At 38.2% G+C, this 12691-nt stretch overlaps 1 protein-coding gene and 1 long non-coding RNA gene across 3 annotated transcripts in view; one reads left to right on the forward strand and one right to left on the reverse strand.

Moving 5' to 3' along the window:
• Positions 1 to 12691, reverse strand: part of LOC112645603 (uncharacterized) — a 46547-nt gene that overhangs the window by 27355 nt on the left and 6501 nt on the right. Inside the window, exons 2-3 of the long non-coding RNA XR_007407711.1 lie at positions 4354 to 4415; positions 3820 to 4004 (exon numbers count right to left, since the gene is read on the reverse strand). This is a non-coding gene — a long non-coding RNA (uncharacterized LOC112645603). The remainder of the gene's footprint in view (positions 1 to 3819; positions 4005 to 4353; positions 4416 to 12691) is intronic.
• The window catches only part of PKD2 (polycystin 2, transient receptor potential cation channel), a 54420-nt gene that overhangs the window by 8663 nt on the left and 33066 nt on the right, over positions 1 to 12691 (forward strand). For both annotated transcript variants that reach the window (XR_007407710.1, XM_025425258.3), the window contains exons 3-4: positions 10223 to 10356; positions 11885 to 12135. Coding sequence is in view for 1 of the 2 variants with exons in the window: in XM_025425258.3 (XP_025281043.3) it covers positions 10223 to 10356; positions 11885 to 12135 (385 nt within the window). In the remaining variant the exon portion in view is untranslated. The remainder of the gene's footprint in view (positions 1 to 10222; positions 10357 to 11884; positions 12136 to 12691) is intronic.

Here is a 12691-nt window from a genome sequence, read left to right on the forward strand (position 1 = left end):
CCTTTATGAGAACAGACAAGGAAGGAGCTTTATGACAACCAGGACCTCTTACCATACTCCTGGAAAGGACTTCATTCCTATAGTGTATACTTAGAAATGCTTAAAAATTACCACCAATCTTGAAAAGAATCCCCTTCTTTGTATATGGAGAGAATCAAAATTTAATCAATGATTTAATAAGGCCATTTTTATTACATTAAAATTGACCACCTTGAATTTAATTGACTAAGTGCAAAGAGCTTCCTTAAAAACATTTTTAGGGCAGCCTAGGTAGCTCAGCGGTTTAGCGCTGCCTTCAGCCCAGCGCAGTGATCCTGGAGACCCGGAATCGAGTCCCATGTCGGGCTCCCTGCATGGAGCCTGCTTCTCCCTCTGCCTGTGTCTCTGCCTCTTTCTCTCTCTGTGTGACTATCATAAATTTAAAAAAAAAAAAATTTTTTTTTTAAATGTATTAGGGATCCCTGGGTGGCTCAGCGGTTTAGCGCCTGCCTCTGGCCCAGGGTGTGATCTTGGAGTCCCGGGATCGGGTCCCACATCGGGCTCCCTGCATGGAGCCTGCTTCTCCCTCTGCCTGTGTCTCTGCCTCTCTCTCTCTGTGTCTCTCATGAATAAATAAATAAAATCTCTTTAAAAAAAAAAAAAGTATTAGATTTATAAAAACAATTAAAAAACACTCATGTAAGTTAAACATAAAGGATTGAGGAATCATTTAAGTATCAATATTTATAATTTTAAGAAATTGAATGTCAATTTATATACTATCCCCACAGAAAGTTTTTTATTAATACTAGTCAGCTCTTAATGAGCTTTAACAGGGAATGATTTCTTTTTGCATTTTCTGAGACTTTGCCAATCCAAGTGGGAACTTGAGAATAAAAGAAGGTTTTTAAGTTAGAATGTATGTATGTGTGAATAACATCCATTTTCTCGATTTTTTTTTGTTATTTGTTGAGGAAGGAATGTCATTACTTTTTATAACATTCTAAGATAGAAATCCTGAAAAAAGTAGTAAAGATCTATTCATTATATTAAAAGTTGTATAGCCAGAGATGTGATCTTTTTAATTGTTATGTTCTAAGCTGTTAGAGCTTTGAATACTGAAGTAGAATTTGTTCCCTGCATAGCTGCTTAAATATTAAACTACAGTGGCCTTAAATATTAACAGATTGATTAGAATCATTATTAAGTTTTTTTCAAGCATGACACAGACACATACATACATAAATATTTCTTATACAAAATATAAGTACCCCTATAGGGAAGTCTAGGTTTTCAGTGCCCCCCCCCCAAATTACTTGAGCATCAGAATCACCAAGAAGAATTTTTAAAAATTACAGTTTGCCCAGATCTGCTAAATCAGAGCTTTCCAGATTTGGCCCGGGAAAGTGAGTTTTCAGATGTACTGACAAATTTGAGAACTAGGCCAGATAAATAAACTGAATAGCTGGAATTATCTAGGAAACATGCCTTGAGTCATATAATTAGTATTTTCTCATTTACTTTAGAATTTTTAAAGCTTTTTGTTCTTTTTCACACTAATCACTTTTATTTTCTTGTATCTGGAGCTACATATCTTACGTAGGTAAAGTTTTATTTTCAGAGTATTGTAGAATCTCTGGTTAAGAAGGGATCTTAGCAACCATATGATCAAATCTCCACTGAATGCTAAAACTCCCCCTGCAGCTTCCTTACCAAATGGTCAGTCCTCCTGTGTCTGATTGAGCAAGCGTTCCAAGTTAAGGGACTTCTTTGAAATAGTTCATTTCATTTTGCTCTAGCTATGTTAGAAAGTTCTTCCTTACATGAAGCCATGTCTATCCTAACTTCCTTTCTTAGTTCCTGCCTCCAGGCCCATCTATCCCAAGCACCTTTTCCATGTTCGTCTCCAATTTAGCCCATCAGAAGTTTGGTGACAGACATTTAGCCTCCCTTAAGTCTTCTCTAGGTTAAACCTTTCTGGTTCCTTTAACTGTTGGTCATGTAATTTGAGTACTCACATGACAGAAACTTCCTCCAGCACATGTTCTGTTTATCATGTCCCTTTGAAAGCAAAGTAGGAGCCTCATGAGCAAAGAGTAGAAGAGTGAGGCCATGGGTGTCCTCAGTCAGATACAAGTCTGTGGTTCATGCATCCTCCCATCACCTGATTTTTCACATAAATCATTCCTCAGTCTCTTCACAAAAAAACATAAATCACTGTGTCCCCCATCTAGCATTTGAACACTTTTTCCTGGAACACAGTTGAGGACTTCCCTTTCAGCTATGTTAAATTTCATCTCATTTATTCTGTCCATTGAAATTATTTTGGTTCTAGATTCATTCATGTATCAGCTATTCCTCTTGACTTCACTGAATCAACAGAATTGATATAACCCATGTCTTTATCCTGATTAATTAGCAAATCAAGAAAGATTGGTCTAAGAACATCATCTATTAGTCAAAGCTCTCTGAGTGGAGTTCACTGAATTATATTATCATCTAGCTCAGAATGTTCAAGAAATAGGATAATAAAGACTTTTTCAAATGCCTATCTGAATAACTCCACCATCTTCTACCATCAGCTGTGGACCAAATTAAAAATGAACTGAGGGGATCCCTGGGTGGCGCAGCGGTTTGGCGCCTGCCTTTGGCCCAGGGCGCGATCCTGGAGACCCGGGATCGAATCCCACATCAGGCTCCCGGTGCATGGAGCCTGCTTCTCCCTCTGCCTATGTCTCTGCCTCTCTCTCTCTGTCTCTCTGTGACTATCATAAATAAACAAAAATTTAAAAAAAATTTAAAAAAAAATAAAAAAATAAAAAAATAAAAAAAAATAAAATAAAAAATAAAAATGAACTGAGGATAGGCAGACATGATTTGCTCCTACCAAAGCCTTACTGGCTCCTAGTGATTAAGCTCTTTCCCTTTGCTCAAAAACCATCTTTTTAATTACTGGTTTTTAAATCTTGCCAGCAGTATCAATATCAAATGACCAGTAATATCAAACATTACTGTGTGGGTAAATGAGATAATGTACTTAACCATATGCCTTGCATATCGGAAGCTCTCAATATGAAGTAGATGGGGTTCTGGAAGGCAGTTGACATACTAGGGAACATACAGATTTTTTTACATCAACAGATATCTGGGTTCAAATCCCAGCTCCACTACTTACATACTAGGTGAGCTTGAGCAAGTTATTTAATCTTTCTGAACCCTTGTTTTCTCATCTGTAAAATACTTATTTTGAAAGATTTTGTGAGGCACCTGGGTGGCTCAGTCAGTCAAACATCTGCCTTTGGCTCAGGTCATGATCTCAGGGTCCTGGGATTAAGCCCTCTGCATGGCAGCAGGCTCCCTGCTAAGCAGGGAGTCTACTTCTCCTCCTCCCTCTGTGGCCCCCTCCCCACAGTTTCTCTCTCTTTCTCAAATAAATAAATAAATAAATAAATAAATAAATAAATAAATAAAATATTTAAAAAAGAAAAGAAAGATTTTGTGAGGATTGGGAATAACACACCAAAAGATCCTAGGATACTATCTGTCATAGAAAAAATAAGAAGAACGAAATTCTTCCCAGAGATAGTTGACAATGGCTGAATTGTTTCATCAGCAGTTTCTAAGAACTATAGGTTCTAATTGGGGATTCATATGGAGCAGCTGAGTGTTCATCAAGAGCTATTTTCCATCTTACCAGTGTTAGTTCTAAGCCCCTATGTCTTTAAAAGCAGTCTACTTAACCCAGAGGAGAGAACTAGATAATCCCACTTTCTCTGTAATTTAGAATTTATTCTTACTTGAAATCTAAGGTTGCTATGAATTCATCATCAAAATACTTACTTGAATATGGGTTACTGTTATAAGTAGTAACTATTTCTTTGTGTGACTTAGATGCTAAACTTAAAGGAGATAAATAGTAGTATTAAGGATCTTTGGAAAAGACCAAATAAGTCCAGTGAATCTATGATAAAAATACATTTGCTTCTTCTTTTTCTTCTGCTCTCTCTTAAAATTTCTCAAATTTCCTGTTTAAACATAATAATGGAAATCATAAAAGTTAGTTGAGTTAGCACCATAGAAATGTATTTCTATGTTAAAGAAATAGACAAAATTAAAAGGCAGAAAACAATTCTAAAGAATATTTCTAAGAAATATTACAAAGGATTAATAGTTTAATACATGTGTAACCCACAAAGCACTGAGAAAAATACCAAGGCCTCAGTAAATAGTACAGAGTAGAAAATATAACATATTTCACAAATAGAAAATGTAATCAATTAATGTGAGAAAGTCTTTAACTAGTATACAAAGAAGTAATGAAACTGGAGAAATGAACAACAGCATGATATACCCTAGGACAGGAAGAGCTCTTACAAGAGGAAATCTATGTGTCTCCATTTCTTTATCTCTGGAAGCAGGAGGCTTTGCTTTGTATTCTAAAAAAAAGAAGTAAATAGAATCAAATCAACAGGTTGAATACCTTAAACTTACACAGCATTACGTATCAGTTATTCCTCACTAAAAAAGAAATGAAGATTTTATTTTACTTCTAAAAATCTTGCGGAGATGATTGTCTAACCTAAAGATTGTTTTCCTAATTACAAGAGAATTCACGCAGTTTAATTGTTGATAAGTAGGTCAGGGAAGTGAAAGTCTGTGGGTTAATCATCAAATTGGTGGGAAGCTAATTCAGTTTCCGTTGACAAACATTCCAACAGCTTCCCACAGCAAACACGGTCGGTCTTAAGACCACAGGTTGCAAGTCCATGGAAAGTAACTGTTACAGACTGCCTATGGTCAGAAAGCTCCCTGTCCTTTTCAATTAACTGAACAAAACTACAATGATAAGAAATGTGTGTTCTTGCATAAATATTAATTTAAACGTGGTCTGTTCTCCCATGTGCAGAGCTTTCTCTTCTTTATGTCTTTATGATAACACATGTAAATATTATATATCTTTCTCTCCTGTTTTAAAAAAGATAAGGGCAGCCCGGTTGGCTCAGTGATTTAGCGCTGCCTTCAGCCCAGGGCATGACCCTGGAGACCCAGGATCGAGTCCCATGTCAGGCTCCTGCATGGAGCCTGCTTCTCCCTCTGCCTGTGTCTCTGCCTCTCTCTGTCTCTGTGTCTCTCATGAATAAATAAATAAAATCTTATTTAAAAAAATTAAAATAAAAATAAAGGACAAGGTAATAGCTAGCTCAGTATGGGCATTCACAATACCATTTATGTCACCAGACTTTAGCCCTTAGGTTTCCATCAAAATGTCACTTCAAATTTTAACCAAAATTTCCTTCAAATTTTAACCAAATCTAGATTAAAATATTTGGAAGTTTTAATCAGTTTAATTCATCTCTTGTGTATTCTCACTTCTACCTCTTGAAAAGCCTCAGCAGAGTTGCTTAGGGACCTCTTAATTGCCAAATTTTATGGGCTCCTTTCAGGCTTTTTCTGGCATTTGGTCCTATGGCAATGGCATTTGGCTTTCTAGAAGCTTCTCTTTGGCTTCCAGGAATCTTTCTCTTCCTGTGTTTCTCCTTGCTTTATTCACTTCCTTAGTTTTTTTTCTTAATGAAACATTTAGCCAGTCTATTCTCTGTGATTGTGTCTTTGGCTTTCTCTTCAGGTGATCTTTTCCAGAGCTTCAACTGGTACTTTGACTCCAGATTCCCCCTAGACCTGGCTCATGAACTACAAACCTTGTGCCAAATTCTACCAGGCCTCTCCACTGATATATCTCCCAGACATCTCATCTCTAACATTCCTAACCCTGGACTCATCATTCTCCCCATCCAAACTTACTTCACTCATGTTCTCTCTCTGGCTAATGTTAACATCACCCACACGATGCCTCTCTCCAAAGCTGGGCATCATTCTAGATGCTTTCCCTCATTCTTCTCATGGGATCATTCCACTTAATTCTTGCTCTTTAGTGCCTCTCAAATCTGCCTTCCTTCATACATCACTATTATCCCTATTTTAACCTTTATCATCTCTATCCTGGATTATTCATGTATTCATTCATTTAACTGTTCAGTAATTTAATTAAAAACAGATTGAGGCCCTGCCCTTAAATGTGGAAGTAATATGAAAGAAGACATTTGAGGAAGAGATTCCCCTACAGAGAAGGCCTCTCTGAGGCCTAAATCAAGAGTGAGAGCCAGTCAGATGAAGAAAGAACTGCACGAGTGAAGTTTCTGAGGCAGGAAAGAGCTCAGAACGTTCCAGAAGCTGAGTGAAGACAGTTGTTAGAGTAACATCAGATGAGGATGGAAAGAAAGGCGGTTAGAGGTTAGACCCTATAGGTTTGTTAGGCTTTGGTTAGCAGTTTATAGAGGGAAGCTACGGTTTTAAGGAAGGGAGTGACAAGATTTGTTTAAATTTTAAGAAGCTGACTCAATGCCATTAGACTGAAGATTGGTTGGGATCTAATACCTGGACTTTTTTTTTTTTTTTTTTTTTTTTAAGATTTTGTTTATTTGACAGAGCACAAGCAGGGGGAGAGGCAGGCAGAGGGAAAGGAAGGAGCAGCTCCTCACTGAGCAGGGAGCCCCACGTGGGGCTTGATCCCAGGACCCTGAGATCATGAGCTAGGCTGAAGGCAGATGCTTAACTGACTGAGCCACCCAGATGCCCGAATACCTGGACTTTTAGTAGCACTCCCAGGCACTACTTCCAGACTGCTGTCTCTGAAACCAGATTAACCCAGGTCACTCTTCCATTTAACATGCTATAATCACCTCACTTTCAAGATAAAGTTTAAAATCCTGACATAATCAAGTGCACTTCATTATACCATCTTTGCCTCTTCCCATCTGCCACTCCCTGTGAACACCTGTTACTTCAACCATATCAAACCACTGTGAGTCTCAGAAAGCCCTTGGCGTAGGCTTTCTCCTCTTGGTCTATTCAGTTCTTCCTCAGCCCTCAAGATCAGCGCAAGAGGCAGATCCATCGAGAAGCCTTTATCCACTACCCCTCTCCCTGAGCTGTGCTGGTGTCCCAGGCCTACCTCTATCACTGCACTCCTCACCCTAGATTGTTAGACTAGTTCGTTCAAGTCTCTTCAAATATCTGTTCTTATTTCATCTCTACCATGTTGCTATGAGGATGTGGTACAGCACAGAGCTAGCAAAGAATTTTGGTTTTCTGGTCAGGATGATGGCTTTGCTTTGTGGCAGATGGCCTTGGAATACTGGATTCTACTGTCTTTACATCTGATGTATTTATATTTGTGTGGCAGTTTTGATTTCCTCTTTGGTCCAAGAGTTATTAAGAGAAAACAGGTTTGTTTGTTTTTTTTCATTTTTAGATGGTGTGGCTTTATCTCTGTTTGCTTAATCCTTTTAAAATTAATTTTCTGAAAAAAATTAAATTAATTTTCTGCATTTGTGATTTTTAAAACATTGCTGTTTTGGTTTTCATGGGGGATTTTTTGTTATTTTCCATGTTTCTGTTTGTCTTGTTATATTGGAAAATTCTTTGCTTTTTATTATAAGGATTTGAAGTTTTTATAGTACAGTCTTCTTTATTTGTTTTTAGTCTTTGAGCCTTCATTTTCTTCAGCAATATTAAGGGTAAAATAGTGTCCATTGCCTATTTTGAAATCAAGCATGTGTTTAGGACAGCTTTATTTATATTACATGCTGATTAGTTGGTGATGTGTGATATTTTTTATTCTGGCTTATTTTATGAAAAAGGGAACTTGGAAATGAAGACAGTGATTATATGGTAGAAGATATGTATACACATAGGACATATCTGTCCTTTACGTTATATTTTTTAACATTCTCTTCCTTTCTGTTCCTCATTTAAGGTTATCTTTTTATACTGTAGTTTTTTTCTTCATGAGTCAGATCATTTAAAGAGTGAATGAATGCCACCTTCCAAGTGTGCTTTCTCCATCAAGAACTGAAGAGAAAATGATGTAACAGTCTTGTATTTCTATTGCATTTGACATTGTGCAAAATGTCTTCACATACATTTCTCCCATTGAACTATGCAAAAGCCCTAGATGTTATTATACCCACTTTCTTGTCAATGAAACTCGAGCTCAGAGAAATTATTTGTCTGAGATCCCAAGACACTGAGACCCACTATCATGAACACAGAGGCAGACATTCAAGATGAAGCAAAGCGGAAACCCAAACCCAAATCATTCTGCTTCCAAATCCCAGGGGTCTTTTAGTTACCCCCTACATGGACTCATGGTTTAGGTGATTGCTGGAGTGTACGGAGCTGTCACTCAAAGCTATCCCATGGAGTAGCCTAGGACCTGGCACAAGGACGGGCTGAGTTACTATTTGCTGATTGAATGTGCTGGAGTAATCATCCCTTTAAAGCTAGGTGACATTATTTCTCTAGATGTCCAACAGATGGTGCTCAATAGCCAAGGGAAGGCATCACTTTCCTTTTACTGAAGCCATGAAATTTCATACAGGTCCTGATAATTTCAAAAGCACTTGATATTAAAAATATAGGAAAACAAAAGAGTTATAATTCTTAATCTGTGGCTAAAATATTTATGCACATATATAACTAGCATATTTATAAATCTTAGATCACTTGTCATAATTCTTTTTAAAACAAACCCACAGGTAAAAACATTTGAGAATCCTTTATATTAATTAATCCAAAGCAAATTCTAATTTCAAGTTAATTGTTAATTTCAACTTAATAATCGCTTATTCAGTTTTGGGGATCCTTCACTACTCCTTTTGAGCATCATATCAGTTTTGTTCCCTCAACTGTCTCTGGATCCACTGAAAGCTTTCGTGGAGTTCATTGTACCTTGTCCACCCCTCAATGGGTGCTAGGTGAGCATTGCTATTCTCAGGGAAACTTAGTAGTTTCTCTTCTTGAGGACAGAGGTCATACCTTGCTTATCTTCATAAGCACTTTGTCTCATAAATGTGAATGGATTACAAGTCTAAACCCTTATCTCTGGCCCAGTATAGTTTTGAGAAGTGGCAGGTCCTATAACACTTGAGAGGAATGTTCTAGTTTGCAGGTCATGCGAGGACAGGTGAGGGAAATAAGGAGACCAGAAAATGTTCCTTCCCTTCCAGATAAAGCACATAAGCCTTGTGACTGTATATTTATTAATCCATTGACTGCTTGAGGTGGACTCTAAAACACACTTGTGTTTGAATCACTATTATCTACTTCTCTTTTTAAATCATCTTGATTTTCTATGCTGCTCAATGGGGAAGGAAACTATGTGAAGACGAGGTTCTACTAAATAGCACTTAATCCCCAAATCATTTAATACAAGGTTTTAAAATGCGTTTTATGAAGCCTGAAGATTATTACAGTCAGCTAAGTGTTTATCACCTGCTAAATGTTGAGAACTATGGTTAAAAGAAGTGTAAAACTTCTGTGGTCAAAAAAAGTATAAAGAGAAGCGTTTCCCCTTGAAGCTTTTCATCAGTTAGTTTTAGGAATTATAGCATATTGCACATGCGGTCATCAGAGTCCAGTGTTAAGACAACCCTCATTAAAATGCTGAAAATTTTAATAGATGTGTTATAGCAAGCTGATGAAGGAGGAAGAACTATCATTATTGGACATTTAAGTTTTAGCCACTGTACTGGGTAATTTTTAGTTACTATTTTTATGTAAGCACCAGAAACTCTCATGGGATAGCTAATTATCCCTGTCCTACTGAAAAGGAAACTGAAGCTCAGAAGGTTAAGCAGCTCAGGGGCCTGGGTGCTCAGTCAGTTAAGCATCCAACTCCTGATTTCAGATCAGGTCTTGATCCTCAGGGTCACAAGTTCAAGACCCTACTTGAAAAGAAAAGAAAAAAGAAAGGAAAAGAAAAGAAGGTTTAAACAGCTTGCACAGGTCACACAGTAAGGAGTAAGCATGGCCAAGATGCAACATCTGATCTCCTTGTGACCTACTAAGCCTATAAATTATCTTCCCTAACTGCTGCTAGGACCATTTAGAATGGCTGATGTAATTGGCAGATCTTCATGGAAGGGGTGTGGCTTGATGTCAAGTAAAGGTGCTTGATCTTAACTTGATGCTCTGTAGTAAGCCAGCTTTGTTTCACATAAACGAATATTATTTCTTTTATAGGCCCGAGGGCTAGGGAGAGATCCTAGAAGAATGATAAAGGCAAAGAAGGCAAGGGACACAGCAGAATGTTTGTGACTACCTGCCCACCCACTGACAGTGTGGGAGTGAGTATGTGTGCAAATGCCACTTCAGGGTTCATGTGGCTTCTTCTATGTTCCAGTGACCTATGGGATGATGAGCTCCAGTGTGTACTACTATACCCGGATAATGTCACAACTCTTCTTAGACACCCCAGTGTCCAAAACAGAGAAAACAAACTTTAAAACTCTTTCTTCAATGGAAGACTTCTGGAAGGTATTTGCAAATGACTTTCAAAGTACCTCTATATCACTGAAAATTGTTCATTTGGTTTCATAAATTCACGTCAGCAGTATCTATAGGACCAACTATGTGCTTCACACTGTGAGAGATGTAGGTTATGATGGGCTGTTAGAAATTATGGTTCTATTGAGAACCTTGTGTGTCCCTTGCCCCATGCTGAGTGTTACATACCTCACTTTTTTTAATCCCATAGTAACCATACAAGGTAAGTGCTAATATTATGCCCTGGTGGTAGATGAGGAGATAAAGATTCAGCATGCTTACAGATGGTTAGGGAGTAAGAAAAATTGACTTGTTTCTAACCTGACTGGCCTTTTCTCAGCCTAGCCTATAATTCAGTCATCCATGATTCAGATAATATCTGTTGAGTATCTCCTAGGATATATAGCCCATAAGGGCAAAATTTGGTTGTTTTGTCTTGCTTTGTTTTTTGTCTTTTGTCTCTTTGTTGATGATGGCATGTACCCTAGAACAGCACCTGATCAAGGCAGGCACATTCTTTCAGAGATCTCTAATGTGAAATTCAACCCAACCCCTTCCCAAATCATCACACAATCCAACACAGTAACTGAGGATAAACTATGAGTGACACCAAAGGAGAAATGTTAAACTGATCTGGGAGGTACGGTGCTCAGAACCTAAGAAAAATAGAAGAGCAATTAGAGAGGAAAGAATTGTTTCTTCCTGCAGAGATGCTTTCTAAAACTCTTCCTAAGCCCTGGGATCAGAGCTGGTGGTTGTAAAGATAGAGGAAACTGGACCATATGAACCCATTAATACTGATGCCTCAAAATACTTGGCATCCAAAATCACATTAGTAAAATGTGAATCTCTCCCCTCTGTTCAAGCAAATCAATCCGTCTCTACTGATTGTCTGTTAAGGATAAGACACTGAGAAACAGCTACTTCTTCCCCATAGGCAAACTAATGAGAGACTTCTCACATGGACACAATTCCATGGTAATGAATGCCTGGCTCTAAAAGCAGGGGCCGGGGCAGTTAAGAGAGTTCACCATATGACAAAATAATCCAGACACTTAAAAGATCCACCAGATGGCAGACTGGTATTCAAAACTGTAGCTTTTCCTCTCCAAACAAGTTTGGAACCATGATTATGTTATGTGACATGTTGTTTTACTAAGAGAAAGTAAAATTGATCATGGTTGTGCATTTATGTAAACCACACCCCCTACCTTTAGTCCTAGAGCAAAAATCAGAGTTGCCATTTTTTAAACACCCACTGGGTACCAGGGCAGCAGCCATGCAGAGAATGGATAAAATAATGCAGGGACCTTGGCTCAAAGTTGGAGCCTCATAGCCAGCAAGCAATGGAGCAAGATCCAACCCCAGTCTTTCTGACAGCAAAACCTACCCTTGTCACTCTACCATGTTTACAGAGTTGCCAAACTGTTGGTCTTGCAAACATTCCAGGAAAGAGAAAGGAACCACTAGGCTTGGAGCTTTTCAGAAAACTTTTCCAAAATGTTTCCCTTTTTTTCAGTTCACAGAAGGTGCCTTATTGGATGGGCTGTACTGGAAGACACAGCCCGGCAACAGGACCGAAGCTGACAACCGAAGTTTTATCTACTATGAGAACCTCCTGTTAGGCGTACCACGTATCCGGCAACTCAAAGTCAGAAATGGATCCTGTTCTATCCCCCAGGACTTAAGAGATGAGATTAAAGAGTGCTATGATGTCTACTCTGTCAGTAGTGAAGACAGGGCTCCTTTTGGTCTAAGAAACGGAACTGCGTAAGTGTGCCCTGTGGCCATGTGCCCTGGCTTCTCATTCATTCATTCATTCATTCACTCATCCTCTAACCTCTTAACCAAGGAGAAGATGCTTTAAGTGAGTCTTCAGTGCTTATAGTTAAGACCATGGCCAAAGTGACCTTTGGTTTCTCAGATTTTCTCTACTCTTTACTGCCTTCAGCTTCTGCATACATATTTTTCAAAAAACTAAATTGTTGACTATATATGGCCAATAAGAAAATAGCTACAGGGCCTCTGGAGATTTCTTTGAAGATTCCTGGATCCTGTTTTCCTAGATCCAGTGACATCGTTCACTAGGTTGTTATCGGGAACTATTCCGGGACAGAAATTTTCATTTTACTAGCGTTTACAAATACATTTTTGTTCAGAGTACAGGTATTTAAAGTGCTTGTGAGCCAGTTTTATGTCTGGTTTAAAACCTGGCCTGGCCTCTCAAATGTGTGTTTATGATTTTGAGTATGTATTGTCCATTGTGCAGATTTGCGGGGATTTTGGTGTCCTTTTGTAACCATACTTAAAACATCTTGTATATTGA

Source organism: Canis lupus, chromosome 32 (assembly GCF_003254725.2).
Source record: "Canis lupus dingo isolate Sandy chromosome 32, ASM325472v2, whole genome shotgun sequence".
Taxonomy (NCBI): domain Eukaryota; kingdom Metazoa; phylum Chordata; class Mammalia; order Carnivora; family Canidae; genus Canis; species Canis lupus.